Genomic DNA, 22,981 nt, shown 5'->3' with positions numbered 1-22,981 from the left:
ACTTCCCGTATCTCACTACAGCAGGGCCCAGCCCATCAAGGTGCACAGGGACCAAGTGTGTTACCCTTGGGGAAGGGCCACCTTCCCATTCAACCTGGAAACCTAAATACTGAGCTTGAACTCTCCGTCCCCTCACTCTCTCCTGTCTCATGTTCCTCAGTGAGTAGGGGTCAGTCTCAGAACCGCAAACTCCATTGGCTGAAGAAGAGGCCAGAGACAACCAGGGTCTCAAAGTCCTGATTCATTCATCAGCTGATACATGTGCAGGTCAGCAATCCTGTATCTGAAACCATTGGGAGCAGAGGAGTTTCAGAATTCAGATTTTTTTAATTTTAGAAAGCGAATGTAACACCCCCAACAGAGTTATGAGGAAACATCCTACAAACTCATTCGTACTTTTTTGTACCCAAACATGAATATTCATACTACTGTTCTATCAAGTCAATCAAATGAGTTATGAAGTAAAATCCAGAGGTCTCAAGGATGGGAGATTTGGCACCATCTGCTTTAGTTTCCTCCAGGAGATACTGAAATTCACTCAAAGACCCACAGTGGGGAACATGCAAACAAGGGAACTGCCAAGTCCCCAGTAGACATCCCCTGCCTCAGGAGACCCATGGGACGGACCAGCTGGGATGGGACCAGGCTGACTTAAAGACTCTCTGACACAGTAAATGCCTTCTAAGCTGAGCCTCCCTGGCCTCAGAAACCAGAGAAAAATGCTTCCACAGAGCCCTCCATATTTGGAGATTGGGTCTCCAGGACTCAGGCACCTGGCTCCAAAGGTACAACATAGATCCAGTCGAAGGCCATAGCAGGACCCGCACGGCAGAAGCAGACGGGTTTTTTTCTGAGCCCTGACCCCGGGGCACCTGATGTTAGTTCCACAGGGTGCAGGGCAAAGCATGCCTTCGAGAAGCAGTAAGAACATCTTATAGCTGTGATCTTTTCTCCGCCACTTTATGTGCCAGCACAGCCAGATCATACCTCCCACCCTGCTCTCTTCTCACTCTGTGCCTGCTGCCTGGGGACCTGTATCCACCCCCCGTGGCCTCACGTACCTGTGTGCCCTTGACTCCCACAGTTCATGTAGTCCAAACCTCCCCAACTGTAACCCACATCCAGACAAACACTTGATTACTGAAGTATAGTTGACATACGATGTTGTATTAGTAGTTTCAGAGGCACAACATAGTCATTCCACAATTCCATACACTGTGCGACGCTCACCACAATAAGTATAGTTACATTATGGCACCACGTACCATTATTATATTATTGATTATATTCCTTATGCTGTACCTTTCATGTCTGGAACTTACTTATTTTATAACTGAAAGTTTGTACTTCTTAATCCTCTTCACCTATTTCACCCCCCACCCCATGTCCCTCTCCCCTATGGCAGCCACCAGCTCTGTGTATTCACAAGTCTGTTTCTGTTTTTATTTTTTTTAATTATCAATATTATTTATTTGTAAATTCAAAAAATTCATTTTTCCCCCTTTGTTAGAGTACAATGTTTGTAAATGAATTATCACAGGCCATAGCATCATAATCATAGTGATCATGGAAGTGACTGATGGCTTTAAAATCCATGACCTGGTAATTCCATAAATTTGTGTTAGCTTTTGTATTTTGACTAAATGAAACTGAATGTTAATATTCACAAGTATCATTCATTTTGACTCTTGAATACTCAGGGCTTTCTTCTTTGCCTTATCCATCTATATTTATTTGATGAAGAATTACTTTAGCAAAAATTTAGCTTTTATGTATATCAGTTGATCATTTCTACTGCTATTCCATGAGCTACAGTTTTCCTTGGAAAATCTCAACCTCAATATCCAACCAAAGAATGTTATTTCTTGCATACTTATTGTAAAAACCAAACTATTTTTTTTTATTCTACATGTAAGTAAAATCATATGGTATTTGCCTTCGTCTGACTTACGTCACTTCGCATAATACCCTTCACGTCCATCCATGTCACAAATAGCAAGACTTCATTCTTTCTATGGCTGAGTAATATCCCATCACACATACATGCCACATCTTCTCTATCCACTCATCTATTTACGAACACCTAGGTTGTTCGTAATCACCAAACACCTTGGTGATTGTAAATAATGCCACGATGAACATAGGGGTGCACGTATCTTTTTAAATTAATATTTTCATTTTCTTTGGGTAAATTTTCAGTAGTGTAATTTCTGGATCATATGGCATTTCTATTTTAATTTTTGAGGAACTGCCATACTGTTTTCCAGAGTCCAACTCACATTTTTACCTGCCCCTTGGGCACCTCCAGGTTGCCTCATGTACCGTCTCCTGCTGTGCCATAACCTACGAATATCTGTGCACTTCCCCACATCTCCCTCTCTTGCACTTGGGCCGGTCATGTGACTGGTTCCGGCCAATGGAATGTGAGCAGAAATGCTATGCGTCACCACTGGCGGGGATATTTAGTACTTGTGCGTCATCCCCACGTGCTCTTCTCCTCCATGATGCCAGGCCAAGAAAGTAAAGAATCAACATAGAAACATTCTAGGTTCTGGAGTCACTGCCTAGAAAAAGCCACTGGACCCACAATGAACTGTGAGAAGAATAAATTTCTATGGGAAAAGATTACTGAGAGTTCAGAACTATCTGACAGAGCAGCTAGTGTTAATTATTCCCACACACCTGCCTTCTCCACCTGGCAAGTTCCTACTTGCAGCTCAAAACTCCAATTCAATTGCCACCTCCTCTGTGAAATCCAGTTTTTGCGGGAAGGTAAGCCACTCCATCCTATGACCTCATGCATCTGGCACAACTACCTCAGTCTGTGGACACATTTCTGTTTGCATGTTCAGCTCCTACATTTATGTGTGCTTCTTTTTTGTAATGTATTCTGAGTGCCTTGGAAGTGGCAAATACCTGAGGCCTCATTTCCGGAAGCAAAGATCGGAGCCTTCTTGTCCATGTGACCAGCAAGTCCCAAGTCAGCATTTTCCTGAGTCACAGCATCCTTGGCGTCATGCTAGGTACTGTGGTTGGAAGCCAGGAAAGTAGGACACTGTCGCCCACCTCAAGGAGCGTGTTTTTTTTCTCGAGACCCTCTGCACCCCATCAGCTCCCATCTTTATTAAAGGACGGCTCCCACTTAAAAAGTACATTGTCTTTTCAGGAACCATCAGCTAAGATAGTTCTCAAAAAGTAAGATCAAAGAGGGGTTTTGTAATGACGAGAGGAAAGCAGAGCAGGGCTCTCTCATGGCCCCTTTGAGCCTGGCTCCCCCGAGCTGCCATGGTTTAGACTTGTGACCTGGCATTCTGGGCTCAGGCAGCTGTGCCGGGGTTATTTCTGGTATGAAAAAAGCTGCAGTGGAAGCATCACTGGCTCCTCAGGGACCCGGATGTAGAGACGACAGCCTGGTCATGCAGTCAATCACGTCGTTACCGCCTGGCAAAACTTCCCAGACCAAAGGCACAAAACCATGCCATTGGTCAGGGAAACAGAACAGGGGACCTTGGCTTTTCACACCCGGTAAACTGGCTGGAGTAATGCGCACTGTAGGCAGGCCTCATTCTCCCAAGTCTCTCAAGGCCGTGACAGAGCTCTTAGTTCCGGCCTAAGAGCAGTAGGGACCATAAATAAATGATGATCGATTATTAATGCAGTGTTTCCACAGTAACCCCCACAGACCAGCATTTTACCTGCTGGAGGACACTGACACACACCGCTTCCTGCACATTACATACAAGACTGGCCATGAGTGTTGGCATCCCGCTGTTCAGACAAGAACACCTACAACAAAGAGCTGTGGCAAACCCGGGTGCCAAGCCCACAGCTACAGGAGAGCACAGTGGGGCTTCCAGGACCTTGCTGGCCAGGATGCTCAGAGCGGTAAATGAAAGGTTAGACTTCTGCAGTATACTCAAGGCTGGGATGATTAGGAAGGAAGATTAGGAAACTTTTTTTTTTGTTTATTTGTTTTTGATAGAGAGAGAGAGAGAGAGAGAGAGAGACAGAGCGTGAGCAGGGGAGGGGCAGAGAGAGACAGAAACACAGAATCCGAAGCAGGCTCCAGGCTCTGAGCTGTCGGCACAGAACATGACGCAGAGCTAGGACTCATGGACCTTGAGATCACGACGCAAGCCGAAGTCGGACACTTAACCGACCGAACCACCCAGGTGCCCCAGGAAACTTTTTAAAAACCAGAGTATTAATTTAGTAGAAGGCAACAGCAGAGTTTGGGAGAGCTGGGATAATACCTTTTAATGTTAAGTGTCGCATGTAATAGACGAGAGGTACATCGACGTAGGGGCCCCTGAAAGTTATGGCTAAACATGGGGAATTGTTTCTGGTTGGTATTTTATGGGTCACATACCACGGACAGAACAATGAACGCCTCCCGCTACACCACACAGATGTACCACGAGGTATGTGGCAACAGCATATGTGGAAAACAAGAAATTGACCGAAAACAGCATTGTCAGGCAACTTACCTTGTATGAAGATCCTGTTCCAGTAGATTTTCCCAACTTGACTGCCCCCAAGAAATACCAGGTTGGACAGGATCAGCATGGAGGTGGAACAAGACGCAAAGGCGGCATGGAATCGACGGCGGGCTTGTGGGGAGAGGAAGTGAATCTGTGGGGAAAAGGCAGGTGGTGTCTCACTGGAGGGGCACAAAAATAGTGCTGAGGTACCACCGGGCATCTCTAGCACCAGCCCAGGACACCCAGCCCAGAGCCTGAGCTGGGGCAGGACTTACACAGCCATAAAAACTTCCATTCCTGTGTCATGCTCACTCCGGTCTAAGAAGTGATGCACCCCCAATTTGTTGCTTCCTACTGCCAAACGGGCTTCCCCTGACACGTGTCACACAAGCACTGAAGCTAGTCAAGATTTGTCCAGAATGAATGTGTCCACACATCCTCTGCATGTGAACTACAGGTATAAGAACTGTTTAAACTGGGTTCCCTTATAACCAGCACAACTCCATGTAACGAGGTCAAGATCAGGGTGATGTTCTGGGCCAGGTAACTTGACTCTGGGAAGCCATCCTGTCAATCTGACCCACTGTGAGGAAGAATCCCATTAAGAGGGCGCAGGAGAATCAGCACAAGCCGACCTCATTCTCGGAATCAGAGCTCAGGGTACACGCCCCACTGAGAGTGAGCCTGCGGCAGCTTCCAAGAGCGGCCGCTTGTCACAGCACCCGAAATATGCAGGAAACAGAGAGGTGGTTTCCAACAATGATGATGATAAAGAATTCTGCTCGTCCATCTGAGGGCTTCATTGCACTTTTTCCTTCCCTTTTAATAACCTCTTGGGGACTGCATCAAGTAAACAGAGCCTTTGTTTCTTGGTACTGACTGTTCTGGTGGTCCTCCTGAGTAAGATGGCAGAGTGCTGTGCCTGGAGTGTGTGAGCGCCATCGACACGTCCACAGGGACTGTTCTTAGGGACTGCATATGCAGAATGAGAACCAGGTGCAGTGCAACAGCAAGGCCAAAGGGCCCCAGGGTTTCTGACAAATACCTCCATCAAATCCAAAGACACAGAAAAAGGAGAGAGCAGAGGGTTTGGAGATCGTTCCTGAATATCTTCCTGAAACCTACATATTTCTGGGATCACTTGCATCCTGATTTCAGCTGTGCTCCAATTACAAATAGAAATCTGAATTAACCAAATTCCTAGTATGAGAAAAGGATTAAGCTGGAGGGTGTCTCTGGAAGGAGGCTTGCTTAGTTCTGGCAAGTCTGTTACGGATTATCTGGGGCCACTGTGTAAGCCTTGGTCAGTGTCTTTTGGAAATCTAGAGAAATAAATTTCTGACCCCCTCTCCTTTTCCTCTCCTGCCAGTCCCAGCTTCTGTTCTATATGCTCAGATACAGCTGCGATCACATGTCACCCCATCCATGGTGTTCTCCAGCATCACCTTGGAGCATGGTTTTACTGCCACCATTATGTCAAAGTAAAGTGTGGTCTTCTCACAGATAAGCTGTGTAGTTGGCAGTGAGTCATCTGCTTGGACATCATTGTTCTGGAAAGCTCTCAGATGATGCTGACATGTCCCCAGTTAGAGGCTACCAGACAAGGTGACCTCTAGTCTCTCCCTTGTTCTAAAAGGCCACAAGCATGTATAGAGGACACTGTCAAGTCAGACCAGACAAGAGTTAATTACACACTATAAAAACAAGGGGCGCCTGGGTGGCTCAGTCAGCTAAGCGTCCGACTTCAACTCAGGTCATGATCTCACAGTTCATGGGTTTGAGCCCCGTGTTGGGCTCTGTGCTGACAGCTCAGAGCCTGGAGCCTGCTTCGGATTCTGTGTCTCCCTCTCTCTCTCTCTGCCCCTCCCCTACGAGTAGCGCTCTGTCTCTATCTCTCTCTCTCAAAAATAAAACATTAAAATTTTTTTTTAAAATGGTGATGAAAGAGACATGGGGATGAAATGGGCTTGTAATTCAGCACTCTTCACCTCTGAGAATACGGAGACATTAATCTACCAGTTTCTGCATTTGAGAGCAGAAGATATTTTCTGTGTATCACTGGCTCAATCAGCAGTAACTAGGGAGGCAGGAGGAGAGGAAGGAGGGAGATAAGGGGGAAATTCAGAATGATAAATTAAGACAGTATAGATTACCCTAACTGGCACAAATGTATCCAAATAATTCTCTCCAGGTACAGGACCACTGATAACGTGTTTCATTTCTAAGGGACCCGGTGAGTCAGATGTTCTGGCACTTCTGTTCCAAACCCACCCGTGTCCTCCAACCTTACATCCTGTTAGGGGAATTCAAAGGCTCCATGTAATCTTTTCCATATTAATGTCAATGACACAGAATGCACGTAGATTGGTTAAGCTCAGAGTGGTTCTCCTTTTACAGGAAATGATTACAATTATTAAATAACCAACTGAGAGATACTGAGAGAGGAAACTGCTCTTTGCATTGGGCTTAGTTCTAAGCAGGACTGAGGAGCCAGGTGACCCAGCAGGGGGCAAGGACCAGGCTGGTAGGAGGCAGAGGTGTGGGGCAAGGGGCAGAGCAAGGGAGGAGGTGAGGCGGAGAGTGAGTCCTGGAGGCACAGGGCTCCTCATTTCAGCACCCGAAGCTCTGGTTCTAACGGATCTTCCTTTGCTTCTGTGATTATTCAGCTATATGAGTCAATAAATTCCTATTTCTGCTTAGGGAAAAAAAAGTCAAAATAATAGCAAAAATGAAAGAGCCTCTGATCTCAGAGACAATGGAGGACATCTAAAATCTGACAAAATGGGCTACAATTCAATTTTTATGAAGAGTTAATTTTGCAAAAACTAAGCAAGAACATTAAAGGCACAGGCTTTTAGAATCAATACACCAGAAAGATACAAAGGAGAAATCAAGATGCTTATAGGCAGTTGTTGATTACCAAAGTAGGAGACAATAAAGTAAATCCAAAAACCTGATTGAACTAATAGCCCCATCCTCTGAACTAACAAAATTAGCCTGCCTGCCCACAAGCAGCAAACTTGACTCAGCATCACTTCTCTGCCCTATGGATCAGTGGGAGAGCAGAATGAGAGGCACCAGGAACAAAAGAGAGGGCCTGTGCGCATAGCCCACGGTTAATAGCAAAGGGGATGTGAATCTCAGCTAGAACCCATCTCTCCTCTTCGGAGTCCCTGAATACACTGCGGGAGGTGACGGTTTAGACACTGGGGATCTCCCTCTACCTTGGGAGCCATCTGGCCTCAGCCCCTGATTTACACTCCAGACCCAGTTCCATGCTTAGAGGTCCTAAGGAGGGAAGAAGTCACATGGGCAAGGCTAGAAGGGTATATCTGGCCAGCTCCACCAATAAATATGACTTTCTACATCTCTAGGGCCATGGGGTCAACATTCCTACTTTAAACTCTTGATTTCTTTTACACAGTCTCCTTAGATATCCTGTAGCCATTGTTGCCATCACTCCTGTGGTCCTTCCCGTCTAGGATACAGGCTATCTGTCCATGTGCAGGGGCCACACCTCGTATGTTAGTCATGATTCAGGTGCTGAAAAGCCTCCCTGGTAGGAGAGGTCATGTGATGGACTGTGCTCCAAATGGGGAAATAAGCCAGTGTATAGTGAGGAGGCATCAGGTATGAAAATAGGAATTGTCAACTTGGTCAGATAAGGCAATGACTGGTAAACAGAATCTGATTTTAACACAAATGCAACAGGATACACCAGAGCTCTGGTCTGGTCATGGTCTCTTCCCATAGGAAAGATGAGGCTACGGCAATTCAATATCCTGGCAGCAAAAAAACTGGGAATGGTTTTCCAATCCCCAGGGGATGGTTAGAACTTGTGGAGCAGCTTTTGGTTGTCCCAAGGTAACAAAATTAAGGCATGAGATGGCAGGGCCCAGGGATAGTAAACATATTACAATGCGTGAGACAGAACTGTCCTGCCCAGAATGTCAACAGTGTCTCTTGAGCATGAGTGAAATGTTTTCTTCTATGTTCCTTATAAGCCCACTTCCCTCTTGGTCTATGGGGGCACAGAACCTCCCTTCCTGCCTCATTAGGAGCGATGCCAAAAACATTCCCCCTTTCCCCTGGGGCCCAGAGGAAGGCATCCCAGGGCAGGGACAGTGCTCTTCACAGTGCCCCAGTGTGAGGCTCCCCTAACCCACCCACCGCCCCCGGCACCCAACTTGAGAGGAGCCTCCTGTGCCAACCACAGATAGGCATGGTGTGCCACCAGTCCCGAGGCTTCTCTCCCTCACACCCCACAGACGCAGAGGAAAGAAGAAGAATAGAAAGTATCACTTCCTACCCTAGGGTGACCAGTTCTCCCTCAGGGACTCTGGCTTCAATAACAGGTTGAGATGGTTTCTCTCCATGTTAGCATTGATATAACCCACTCTTTAGCAGATCCTGGACTTTGGGCCTGGATACAGCAAGCCCCACAGAACACCTAGAAGCACACACCCAAGGGAGACCTCTAATTCCTCTGCGTGAGTTCAGGGTCTCTGATAGAAGACACAAGACGTGGGGTGTGGGAACACTTTGTAAGGACAGCGTACTTTAAAACTTCCCTCAAAGCACTGCTTTATACTTCCCTCTAAGACACTGACTTCCAAAGACAAGGAACTAACCCAAACAAAGTAAACCTTGGGGCAGAACTAAACTGTCAAACTAGTTTGCCTTTCCTCCTGTGAGGTGTCAGCTCCTGTGTTTATTCCTATCTCTATGGAAACTCCTCTCTCTTTTCCAGTCAGCATCCTGTCCCTGGAAATCACAGGACCTGGGCTGGGGCGAAAAAGTTGGGTCCTGGGGTGGTGTGGAAACTGGGTCAGAAGTTACTCTCAGAATGTGCACTAGGGTGGGAGGCAGATGGCGTGGTGGGGCTGCAGGCTGCTGTGCACGGTGGGTCCCACACTCGTCCACAGAGGGGCTGCATGTGGGGCCGAGCTGGGAAGAGGGGACAGGCTGAGCATCTGGGGGAGCAGATGGGCTGGAGGAATGGCTGCTGGAGACTGACAAAGGCTTGGCAAGTGGGACCTGATACTGTTTATTTTTAAATGGGAAGAAGCTAAAAAAAGAAATTGGGTGGGTTTGAGCAGCTGGACACAGTTCTTCCATATAATCACTGAAGTCTTTCATTTTCTAATAAAAATGCTACCCAGAGGGTAAGAGAGGATGCACAAGGAAATGTGTTGGGGGATATTGCTGGAGACCAGGGAGAGTAAAGAGGGTAAACACCCCACAGGCTGTAAAGATGAGACCAAAGGTAACAAAGAAACAACCAGAGCTCTTGTGAAAGAGAAGGGTGGCCAGGGCAAAACACTCAGGAAGACCCGAACTCCTGTCCCATCCTGCGCCAACCCGCCAGAACACCTCTCCCCTTGCTTCATTGGACAAGGCACTTTGGTCCCTTCCATTCAGAAGTCCATGTTTCATGAGTAACCCCTCTCTCATGCTCCTCCCTGTATGGTGAGTGCTATTCTTCCATCTGCATCACATAAGACCCATGAATACTCTGTGTGTGCTCAGTAATTAGTTATTTAACACCTGCCTCTCTCTTTGCCCTAAATAAGTTACAGAATCTCCTGACTTCCTTAATGTTCCATTCCATCCTATATCCATGCCAAAGGAATATATGAAGGCACTCAAAAGCAACACCTCCTTCCTTCTTGTCAGTGTACAAAGCTTCAAAATATATCTGGTCAATGAAATGAAAATTTCCAGTATCTACTACTGAGATCTAAGCAATGTATGCTCCTGAGAGAGAATCAAATACTGTGGTGATAAAGACAAAGCCAACTTTGCTTAAATGGACAAGTCACCTGCTCCACAGTTTACATATCCTGCTTGGTTAAAAACAGCACAGCCTATAGTCTGGCATCCAAATCCATGCAGCATATGAAGCAATTTCAGGGGGCTTTCAAATAGCCAAGCAAACAACAAGCTCTTGGTATAATCAGAGAACTTAAGCCATATTTGAGGGGCTGGGATCCTGCCAAAAGTTCTGGAATGGCCAACAGTACAGTCTCACCCCGTGTTCTTGCTCTTCTACCAATGTGGCCGTGCTTTTAGTCCTCATGTCTCTGCTCTGGATTGTGCAGAAGCCTCTTTGTTAGCTGGCATGCTATACTCTGGCCTTTCCCCCTCTGGTTCGTCAGGTACACTGAATATGTCCCTCCATTGCGCAAAATATCTTGGTGGCTCTTTTACTACTTGAGACTAAAATCCAAAGAAGGTCCTTTACAATCAGGCCTCATTTTACTTTCCAACCTTGATTCCTGCTAATGACACAGCTCTACTCACTGTTCTTCCAACATGGCACGTACTTTTACAGCTCTGTGCCTTTGCACAAGCTGTTTTCTCTACTGAAAATGTGTCCTCCTAATTCTTTCTTCAAGCTCCAGCTCAGCGTCAGCTCAGGAGACCAACAGCTTTGGACCAGTCCAAATGGTGCTCAGGTTCTGGGCCCACTTTTTAACTGCACTGCTCCGGGCAAGCTCAGACTCCTAGTTCACAGTTGGTATTTGATAAACATAGGCTACTCTAACCCTGTTAGAGTCAGTCACCCCTTTTCTGTGTTTCTGTAACCCAGGGGATAGACAGTATCAATCTATATGCTTTAGCTATACAATTTCTGATGCAAAAACAAATTCACTATGTGATGACCTTAAGCTATATTGCTAAGTAGGAGAAACTATTCCCTTTTTGCAAAGGAGAAACTAGAAGGGCATAGACTTTAAGTAACAGGTCTTAGGTCATACACTGGGGTAAGTAGAGTAGTAAGGATAGTACAGGGATTCACACATTCCTCTAACTCAAATGTCTTCATGCTGCCTGTTATATTGTACAAATTTATGTCTGTGTAGCACTGTGTGTCCCTCCCCTAGAATGGAATCTTCAAGATATTTGTCCCTTCAGTGCCAAATACAAAGTAGATCTTCAAGAAGTGTTTTTTTTCCTTGAAATACTTCAAATACGTCAAAAACTAGCACTTAGTTATGCATGTGTTCCTTAAGCAATGGTTGATAGATACTCACCAAGTGTCAATTTCAGGAGCTCAATATTTTCAAGAACAATATGGCTTAAAATAACACTGGAAGTTAAAAAAGTAATTGGAATTCACCATTAGAGTAGGAGATTTAACATATCCCCTCAGAAAATGACACCTAAAAGATCAAAGGCAAGAATATAAAATAGCTGAATAAAAATTAATAGGCCTAGCACCCAAACTGGAAAGGAAGAAGCAAAACATCTCCGATTGCAAAGGAAATGATTTTATATGTAGAAAGAACTAAAGATTTTATATACATAAAAAAAAAACCCAAACTGTTACAACTAATGAAAAAAAATTAGGCAAAGATTCAAGACAAAAATCAACATGCAAAAATCAGCTGCACTTCTATACACTAACAATAAACCATCTGAAAAGCAGATTAGGAAAAGAATTCCATTTACAATAGCATCAAAAGGAAAAAAAATACTTAGGAATAAATTTAACTAAGGAGGGAAAAGATTTATATACTGACAACTACAAAACACTTCAAGAAGAAACAGACATCCATATTCATAGATTGGAATATTTAATATTATTAAGATGACAATACCACCCAAAGCTATCTACAGATTCAAGGCAATCCCTATCAAAACCCCAATGATGTTTTTTTTTTTTCAAAAAACAGAAAAACTCATCTTAAAATTAAGATGGAATCTCAAGGGAACCTAAATAAGCAAAACAATCTTAGAAGAGGAGAGGCTATCAAGATGGCGACACAAGAGGTTCCTCCCCTTCCCTCCTTCTGTGGCTGCACTGAATGCACAGCTATACATTCAGTAAATGGAGTAATTTACACTGAAAGAAATCCAGAAACTGGCAGAGAAACTCCTACACATCAGGTAAATGAGAAAATACCCACATCTTAACAGGCAGACAAGGCTGAGACATACTCTTGCCATAAACCCCACCCCCCACATAGCATCCTACAACTGGGAGAAAAACCCTAATTCCCAGCTTATCCCTGAGGAACAAAGATTCTGAACCCCACATCTAGCACCCCAAATTTTAAGACTCCCATTGCAGGAACAGGCAAGTAGCTCTGAAAACCAATGGTGCCTGTGTTCATAAGACCCCCAAGACGAGCAAACAAAGAAGCAGTCTTGAGGGGCACATGAGCACTTGTCACAGCTCTCTCCCCAGAGTCACCACTAAGAGAGCAAGCAAAAATCTCCCAGTCTTTCTCTGAAAGAGGTCTACTGCATAGTTTAAAATTTTCTGCCTGAGAGTCAGACTGCTCATTTAGCACACATCTAAAGAATGTCTGTGATCCTCCCAGGTCACTGGGAAGCTGGTGGACACCTCCCCCACCGTTTCCCTCCAGCTCACTCCAAGTTGCCAGTATCTCCCTGGAAGGAGCTTGAATTACACCTGCATGCCAGCTTTTGCAGCTGCTGTCCAAGGAACAGGTCCCCCAATGGCCTAGCTCTGGTGGCCACTGAGGCTTCCATTCACAAGTCCCATAGGACTGCAGCAACCAAAGAAGCAGTTCCTAACAGGCACAGGAGCACTCTCCTGAGACCACACACCAAGTCTTGGCACAGACTGAGCAGGCAAAAGTTCCCATCTCCCAGTTTTTCCTCGGAAACAGGTTTAAATATATACTCTCCCAGCTGATGATTGAGGGTCTAGATTCTAATCATACTGCATCAAGGTGCTGATTGTGACCCTCCCCTAGGGCACACTAACAGGTCTTAGCACATCTTCAGCTAAGAAGGCCATTAAGAATGAAGAAGGTAACTTGAACTTGGACAATCACAAAGGTTTGAGAAAAAAATTAGAAGCTCAGGCCAGGCTGACTGACATGGTTCAACTTCTACACAACACAACTCTGTCAAGACTAAGAGACATGGTAATTTTATCTAATGCAAAGAAACCATTACAGAGAGTAAAAAAAAAAAAAAAATATATATATATATATATATATAAAGAAACAGAGGAATATGTTCCAAACAGAAAACGAAGATAAATCTTCAGGAACAGATCTTAATGAAATGAAAATAAGTGATTTTTATTTGACTGAAAGTTTAAAATAACAGTCATTACAACACTCACCAAAGCCAGGAGAGTAATGTATAAACAAAATGAGAATTTCAGCAATGTATAAATGTATAATTTATCACAATGAAAGAATTATTAGGCCTGTCTAATAGAAAGATACATAGAACAATGAATACATGCAATTTTCATATACAAATGGACCATAATCAAACTGAATATGAACTAAGCCAGGAAAGGAACCCAAATATATTCTAAAAAGTTATCATGAAGGCTATGCTCACCAACAATGGAATAAAATAAATCAGCAACAACAAAAATTTATAGAACTTAACACATTAGTAAATTTTTAAAAATTTTTCATTGATTTAAACCAAACACTTTTATTGAAGTAATAATAAAATGAATAAACATTGGCAAGTATGATGAATTAAGAAAACAAGGCCAAATAAACAACAAGAGATAATAATATATAGGAGATTTAAAACTCTTTGGAGATTATATAGCAATATATTTGGTAACGTAGCTGAGAAACAAAGTATCTAGAAAATACAAATTGCCTAAAATTCTCAAAGAAAAAGTAGAAAGCCTGAAAAAGCATAACCACAGAAGAACTGAAACAGTGGTCAAAGCTCTACACTTAAAGAAAAATTGGCCAAATGATCTTAACGAGCAAGTTCTACCATAAGGTCAAGGAACAGACAATTTCCGGAAACTGTTTCAGAGGATTGAAAATCATGGGAAGCTTCCACTTATTTCATGGTGCTAGTATAACCCTGATACTAAAGTCATAAAAAGCCAATATGGGGAAAGAAAATCATGAGTTAATCTTTCTTATACACAGTGCCTTAAAAATTCTAAATTAAATACCTGTAAATTGAATACAGGAGTGATTAAAAGAATACTCGCAATTGAGTAGGATTTATCCCAGGAATGGAAGGAGGATTCAGTATTAAAAACATTAGAAATTTATGAGAATAATTAAAGGAGGATAATCTTATGATCAATCCATAGATGCTAATAAAATATTAAGTAAAACTGTACACTGATTCATGATTTTTAAAAAAAGCCAACTAGTAAAAGAAAAGAGGAAGCTTCTTTAAGTTGATAAAGAAGATATGTCAAAACCCAGAGCAGGTATTCCCTCCCACTAGCTTTAAGAAAAAGACATTTTCTCTTCTGTCACTCAAAACCACGCTGAAAGTCTCCGTCAGTACCACAAGACAATTAAATTCAGCAAGAGTTAAATTTGTTGGCAAGGACAAACTGTCATTATTTGTAGATGATATGACCATCTATTTAGGAAAATCAAAAGAAACAACTGGCAAATTACTAGAGCTAACAAAAGATTTAAACAAGAAAGAAGCAAAATTATCAACTCAAAACAAAAATCAGTACCTTTCTTATATCAAAGCAATAATCCTCCAAGTCTTGGACTTCAGAGGAGAAATGATAAATCATTATGTAATAACCTTAGGGAAGGCTTGAATAAATAACTATTCATGATTGAAAATTCAGAGTCAATATCACAGACATGCAAACGCTACCCAAATTAAGCTACAATTCATTGCAAACCTAACAAATTCAGATATAAATACCAATGTCAGGAATCAAGACATACTATAGAACTCTAGTATTTAAAATAGGAAGAATCGAGTAGATCAATACAATAGAATGGAGCCCTAAAACGAACCCATGTATACTTGGATATTGACTATATATTAAAGGTGGTCTTTCAAACAGGTAGGGAGAGTATGGACCATTGAATAAAATAGTTTTTTTAAGTCATTTATTTTTGAGAGAGAGACAGAGAGAGCGAGTGGGGGGGGGGGGAGGGAGAGAGGGAGGGAGAGAGAGAGAGAGACAGAGAGAGAGAAGGAGAAAGAATCTGCACTGTCAGCACAGAGTCCCACATGGGGCTTGAATTCACAAACCATGAGATCATGACCTGAGCTGAAACCAAGAGTCAGATGCTTAACCAACTGAGCCACCCAGGTGCCCCAGAATAAAACAGTTTTAAGATATAAAAACCATTCTTAGTTGTAGGCCATACGAAAATAGGCAGTAGACCAGATTTGGCCCATGGGCCATCATTTGCCAACTCCTGTTCTATTCTATTCTTGGTACCTGCCCTAAAGGAATACTTACATATATGTACAAGGAGGCATAAATAGGCATCTCTACAGCAGCTGCATTTGCAAAAGAGAAAAATTAGAAGCAACCTAAAATTTCAGCAACAGAAGAATGGCTAAAAAACATTATATATCCATACCATGTCCAGTCATGCCGATCCACATACACTAATATAGAAACGGCCTCAAAATAACACCATGAGGAGGGGGAAAAAAGCACATATTTTAGAATATTTATCCATTTATTAAACCACACACACACACACACACACACACAGCAGTAAAGGTATGGAAAGCTATACTCCAACCTGACAAAGATGGTTACCTCTCATGGGAGAGGAAAGTGAGTAAGGTGTGTTTGCTGGGGTCAGAGGAATTATTGTCTTAGAGGGCTTCAGTCTTACCTGTATTTTTGACTTCATAAATTAAAAAGAATAAAAGAATTTAAAAAAGGAAGTCTAGGAATCTTTCTGCTTAATGACCTTAGACCCTGGCTACCTCCCCTAAGTATGGAGTCAAGGCATGTGGGTGAGAAGACAGAAGCTAGATGACTGTCACCCCCCAGTTATGACTGCTCATGGCTGGGGCCTCCCTCTCCAGGTAGCACTAAGATCCCTTGGGACTATTAAAGAAGCCTAAAATGTGACAGTTGTGGCCTCAGCTATATCCTGTTCAAACACAAAAGCAACAGCTTAGGGCAACTCCCATTTTTAAGCAAACTTGGTATTTTAAAATCTAAAACTGACAAACAGGTAAAGCATTCCAAAATGATTCAGCCAACAGCACAGAAAACTGTTCTAGGACATCCAGTTAAACACAGGAGATGAGAGATCTTTGCTCCCTCCAAAACCCCATTAAAAAGCAAGTAAGCATTTGATGGGGCACCTGGGTGGCTCAGTCGGTTAAGAATCTGACTTCGGCTCAGGTCATGATCTTACAGTGTGTGGGGTCAAGCCCTGCATCAGGCTCTGTGCTGACAGCTCAGAGCCTGGAGCTGCTTCAGACTCTGTGCCTCCCTCTCTCTCTGTCCCTCCCCCGTGCGCACTCGCTCACTCTCTCTCTCAAAGATTAATAAACATTAAATTTTTTTAAAAGCAAGTCAACATGTGAAAAGGTATAAACTCACAGGCAAGGAATGGAATAGAAGTGAAAAGCAAGTGGGCAAAATGAACCCATTTTTACAAGACAGAAAACAGATGGAGGAATTAGCAGCACTGAGACACCTAGATAGTAGATGTCAGAGGAGAAAGTCATTCCTACACCAGATCCCCAGAAGGCCTAGCCATTAGAGGCACCATGTACCACAGATGGCAACAGTAAACCACAGAGACAAGAAAACAGAGAGGTTGGTTAAAAATCTTGGTAATGTAGGGCACGTGGGTGGCTCAACTGGTTATGGTCTCACAGTTAGGGAGTTCGAGCCCCACATCAGGCTCTGTGCTGACAGCTCAGAGCCTGGAGCCTACTTTGAATTCTGTGTCTCCCTCTCTCTGTGCCCCTCCCCTGCTTCTTGCCCTCTTCTCTCTCTCTCTCTCTCTCTCTCTCTCTCTCTCAAAAATAAACAAGTATTTAAAAATATCTTTAAAAATTCTGGGTAATGAGGGGCGCCTGGGTGGCTTGGTTGCTTAAGCGTCCGACTTTGGCTCAGGTCATGATCTCACGGTCCATGAGTTCGAGCCCCGTGTCGGGCTCTGTGCTGACAGCTCAGAGCCTGGAGCCTGTTTCAGGTTCTGTGTCCCCCTCTCTCTCTGCTCCTCCCCTGTTCATGCTCTGTCTCTCTCTGTCTCAAAAATAAATAAACGTTAAAAAAAAAAGAATAAAAATCTGGGTAATGAGCATACAGACCCTGGGGCTTCCTTCTTTCTCTGCCCCTCACTCCCCATGACGAAGGCGATGATGAGAAATTTTTTTTGTGAATAAATTGTATCAGAGTGACTCTAAACTCAGGGACAACGGGTACAGTGGCATTTCAGAATGCCAAAGATATTTTCATTAAGTTTCTCAAGAGAAAAACAGATTACATATAAAGAATCAAAAATCAAAATGGCATTTCTCAACAGTAAAGCTAAAAACTAGAAGACAAATTACGTCTTCCAAATTTTCAAGAGAAATTACCTTTCAACCTTAAAATTCAGTGCTCAGACAATCAATCAAATGTGAGAATAGAATAAAGACAGTTTGGGAAATGCAAGTCTCAAAAAAAATTTATTATCCCTGGTCCTTTTCTAAAGGCCCTTCTACTAGGTCTAGTAGAAGTAGTCCTTGTACTGAAGGACGTGCTCCACCAAATCAAAGGGAGGAGAAAACAAGGGGACATGGGGTCCAAGACCCAGGGATTCAGCCCGGGAAAGAGGAGGAGGAAAGTGTCAGGACCAGCTGTACAGTCCATCTAAAGAGATATGATCCAGATGGGACAGAGGATGGAAGGGCCCAGGAGAGGTTCTCCGGGAAAAGAAGAGAGCTGACAGATTGCCAAATACATCTGACCACACGGAAATGACTATTCTGAGGGATTTTTCCATTTTACTGGGGAGTTTGCAAAGAAGTGGTGATAGTAAACTACTAATCAAACAAAAAGAGGCAAGGTGATTCTTAATCTGAGGTGGGCAAACAGTGGACTAGAAAGGAAATTCAATTATAGCATATTAACTGGCATGGCAGTAAGCCACACTTAACATGGTGGTAATGGGAACATCGAGTGCTGATGGAACCACACACAGAGCTACTACCATATTGGAAGGAGAAGTAGGTCTCAGATGCTAAAACCTCATGCAGAAAGCAGCTAATATTTACAATTCTTAAGGGAAGAACTAAGAGAATATACTTTAGAAAGGCAGAAGTAAATGTCAGAAACAACTGAAGTGAATTGGAAGTTGTTGCTGATGAGGAGAAGGATGTATGAGCAGAATGGAGACCAAAGATTCATTTACCTCAAGGAAGCCTTGCAGGAAGATTTGACTTCTGACCCATAAACAGATATTCCTTAAACTTTCTGGGTTTCCATTTTTTCCTACTGCAGAACAGGGATAATGACAGTACTTACCTACAAAGCTACTATTGAAACCACATGACATAATTTGGTAAAAATGCTCTTGTGAGCATTGCCACTTCACTTAGAGCAATTTTTCCATATGCAGGTAGAGTGAAGCCACAACTAAAACACGGGATGTCCAAGAACTGAGGGCTGGAATGTGAAATTGATGTAATGCCAAATGGTTCTGCCTAGCTTGCTTGTCCCGAATTGCAATTCTTTGTTATTCCCGAAGAAATCCATTTTTGCTGCTTAAAAAAATTTAATGCCAAATGTACACAAGCAGCAAGGAGAGATGAATGAATAAGTGTATAAGATTTATCAAGGCAGGTGTCTCTTCTTACCTAAAATTAAGGAAGCTTAGAATAAATTATGTATAACTGAATTTGACTCCCTTTCTAATTGAACTATGTGTTCTTAGACATATCACGTACGTTCCCCAGTCTGGAGTTTCCTCATCTGTAAAAATGGAGATAAGCAATACCTGCCCTGGGTGGTTGTTGAGGTGCTTCAATAAAATAACCAATGTGGAAGATCTCTGTGCAGGGTCTGGTACAGTTTCTTCTCTGGCAAAGGGTGGCAGCGAGAGCAACCCCACATTAGTCTGTTCCTTCCATCTCTAACATACATCAAGCAACCAGGGTCAGCTAAGCATAGCCTCCTGAGGAGGGATCCATCATGTTCCCTTTTCTCTCAATCACCCTTAATTAGATAACAATACGTATTCACCGTAGAAAAGGCTGAAAATATAAATAAGCAAAACCAGGAAAATATGTATCATAAATAATCCCCATCAGTAAAAAGCTAATCACCATCTGTATGTTAGTATGTAACCTAGTATGTAACCTCTGCGTACTTTTCCGTATGTGCACGGAACTTTTAAATAAAAATAAGTTTTTATTCTACCTATTATTCTTTATTCATCTTTCTTCACAGTTAAATTATTTCAAAATCGCTACTTTCAGTGGTGGCATAGTCAACTTACTAGATGTCCTGTACCTCTTATACGCTTTCCTGCTACCCCTCAGGGGATAGACAGTGGCCATTCCAGCACTTACCTGAGCTTACGGGGTGGACTAGAGGGTTGAGACAAGAGGAAAAAGCAAAAGCCCCCTTAAGTTGTGTGTTTCAGTACATGCTGGCAATCACAAGTACAATGATACCAACTCAGCTATCTCAAATGAGGCCAGCAGCTGCTCCATAAGCTTTTTAAAGCAGTGTTTATTTCTAGGTCTTGGGAGGAATGTGAGATATTTTGGAAGTCCTGCACATCTCTGACTTCTCAGAGCTTTAAAAATGAATACATGCACACAAACATATATATCTATATACACACAGACACATATACACACATATACATATACTACATATAGATGCTATACAGTTACAACATACATATAATATTCACTGCACATAATATATAAATACACACTGTAAATAAATACATACTGTAAAAATATATTGCACTAAGTATGTGCATATTATTTTGGGGAAAGTGGGCTAATTTCATCCTTCTATTGCTAATAGGAACACTGAAAACTCAAGTTCTGCTCCCTCCAGGGAGTAATGGGTTTTCTTGGAGGAAAAGAGACCCAGATTTAGAAACACACATCCAAAGCTTCAGCACGTACATAATAAAGATTTTGCTTTTCCCTAAGTTCATCTATAGAAACTGCTGGGCACCAGGCTGTGACTTGAATAACCACCACTTATCTGTGCTGTAGAAGCAGGAATCGAGGGCTCTCAAGTAATGAATCTAATCCCAAAAGCCACCTGAAAAAGCCCATTTCAACCACTGACATTCAAGCCATGGATCTCATCTTCGGCTTAGCATTCTTTACCAGGAGTACAGTTCCCGAGGCTGGGAGCCTGTGCTGTGCACTTAGCAGGAAAAAAGGACGAGAGCTGGCCAGACCTGGGGGGCTCACCAGGCCACCACTAACTGGAACCTGGCTCTAGTTCAAAGTCTTCTCTCTGTCAGCAGACCCAGTAACGGAAAGTTAAAAAGAACCTTTGAAAATGTTTTTGCCATGCTAACCATATCTGAACTAAGAGGTGGAATTATTTGCCACATTCCACCTCTCAGACCAGAGGGGTTAAGGCCTAGGTTCAGGTTCCCACAGAGAAGAAAATGTGTAAGCAGTGAATTGCGCAGTGTGCTTCCTGCATCATTAATGATCCTTCGGAGTGGGAGACAATGGAAGGGGCACCATCAGGTCGTCATCCACCAAGGAACACACTGTTCATAACAACATGCATTGCTTTTGCCACACAGAGAGGCCCGGGAGAGTGCTAACAAGCCGGCACAACAGGCTAATTTGACGTGTGGGATTAATACGTTAATTTAATGCTCTCCTGTTTGGTTAAGTGTTTTGCATTTCTATATTTCTAAGTTTGCATTCAGATCCCTTTATATGGGAAACCATTCGGCTTCTCTAGCCTCCTTTCCTTCATCCTCCTGAGTGATAACTCCTCATCCGCCATGTCTGCCTCCTCACCTGAATGGCAAGCCTATTTCTGACTTCAGGCTGTATGTGTGCTATTCTCCTGACCGGGAATGCTTGTCTTTTCTCTACTGACCTAGCCAAGCCCCGATCTTAATTCTCCAGAGTCCTACTCAAGCCTCAGCTCTTTAAACCATTCCTAAAAGCTTAGCTCGCCCTGACCACCACTCCTCAGAAACATCGGCTGCCTCCATGACTCATTCTGGTCTCTCTGTGCAAAATACCTTACATTGGTCCTCAACTGATTTGCACATGCCTTGCATCTCCAGCTGGACCACAATCTCCTATGACACAGGGGAGATGCCTCATAGCTTCTTTCTCCCACTATTAGCACCCTGGCCTGGAGACATAACCATTCTTTAACCTCATCTTACTTTATCCCTCCCTGGCATCACCATCATTGACCACTCCCTCCATGAAATACCCTCTTTTTCTCAGTTTCAGTGAAATCACCCTCGAGATTTTCCTCCCCCTTCTCCTCTATCCAACTTTTAACTGTTGGTGTTCCTCAGGTTCAGTCCTGGGCCACCACCTTTTCTTCTCTTTCTGTACTCTCTCCAGAAAGTCCCAAACACTTCCATGGTTTCAAAATACCAAGTACATGCTCCCAAAAATCTATCTCTAGCCTGGACTTTTCTTCTGAGAAATGCCTGGGAAGGCTAAGCCAATCAACATTCTATAATGTTAATGAAAATAAGACTTTTTTCTATAGATCACTTAGCTCTTCATAAAGAAAAGCTCTTGTTCCATGGTTTTATTGCCTCTGTTCCAAAGCAGACATCACAAAGATGATTATCCTGATAGGCCACCACGAAATACCTTGTTCTTGGAGGGAACTGACGAATAACAGACTCTACCATATACAAGGACAGACTAGTGCACGATAGGCACAGAAGCACTGAAAGAGATGCAAAAAAAAAGGAAATGAGGAGGAAGGGACCATGTTTTTCACTCAGAGTTCCCCAGAGCTCTGCAATGTGTCTCCCACATAGGGTACTGAAATTTTTTTTCCCCCTAAATGAGCAAATTAAGAAAGGACGAACCAGACTGACCTTGCCAAAGGAGCCAAGTCTAAGAAGGGTTCCAGTCTTGAGAAAATGGCTTATCCATAATAAGTACTCGATCTCCATTTCTTGAATTGATTTAAGCAGTAGAGAAATAGAAGATCATGAGCCACTCTCAAACAGAACTACTCTTCTTAGACTAGTTTGCTTTGTGATGCTTCAGTTAGGTGGGACTGGAGTCACTGACCTTCTTATCAGGCCAACTGACATGTATATCCTGCCAATTAGTGAGTTAGGATTCCACAAAACTAAGTAAGCACTGGTTATATATCATGTCAATAATTCTTACAATTGACTGAACTCTCAAACTCATGGGATTTCTGTATCTACATCTTCAAAGTCAAACCAACCAATATAGCAGATAAACTGAATGTGTATCAGCACAGAGCCATGGTCTTTGGGCTCCTTCTGACACATCAGAGCATCAGATCCCTCTCAGAACCATTAGACTGACCCTCCCTGATTGTCACTGGAGGCATCTTTCCTCAATTAAGTCTATAAATAGAAATTTTACTGCTTTAGAGAGGACATAAATCAGCTCAGCAGGATACTCTTGGGGCAAAGAAGAGGAGACATGGGCAGGGGGAGGAGGACATATTGAAATTATTCAATGAAATGAACATTAGGGATGGGGGGGGTGAATTGCTTGAGGTATTGATTCTCCTTTGCATAGGAATAACTGACAAGCAGCCTGGAGGTATCTTCCTTCAAAGGAGAGAG

General features: G+C 43.1%; 1 protein-coding gene across 6 annotated transcripts in view; it reads right to left on the bottom strand.

Moving 5' to 3' along the window:
* HHAT (hedgehog acyltransferase) overlaps nucleotides 1-22,981 on the bottom strand; it is a 319,096-nt gene that overhangs the window by 50,474 nt on the left and 245,641 nt on the right. For all 6 annotated transcript variants that reach the window (XM_086693680.1, XM_086693681.1, XM_025921102.2 and 3 more), the window contains one exon: nucleotides 4,488-4,632. In XM_086693680.1, coding sequence (XP_086549806.1) covers nucleotides 4,488-4,632 — 145 coding nt within the window. The remainder of the gene's footprint in view (nucleotides 1-4,487; nucleotides 4,633-22,981) is intronic.

This window comes from Puma concolor, chromosome E4 (assembly GCF_028749965.1).
Source record: "Puma concolor isolate L17-30 chromosome E4, mPumCon1.1.hap2, whole genome shotgun sequence".
NCBI lineage: Eukaryota > Metazoa > Chordata > Mammalia > Carnivora > Felidae > Puma > Puma concolor.
This window is presented reverse-complemented; position numbering and strand designations above follow the sequence as displayed.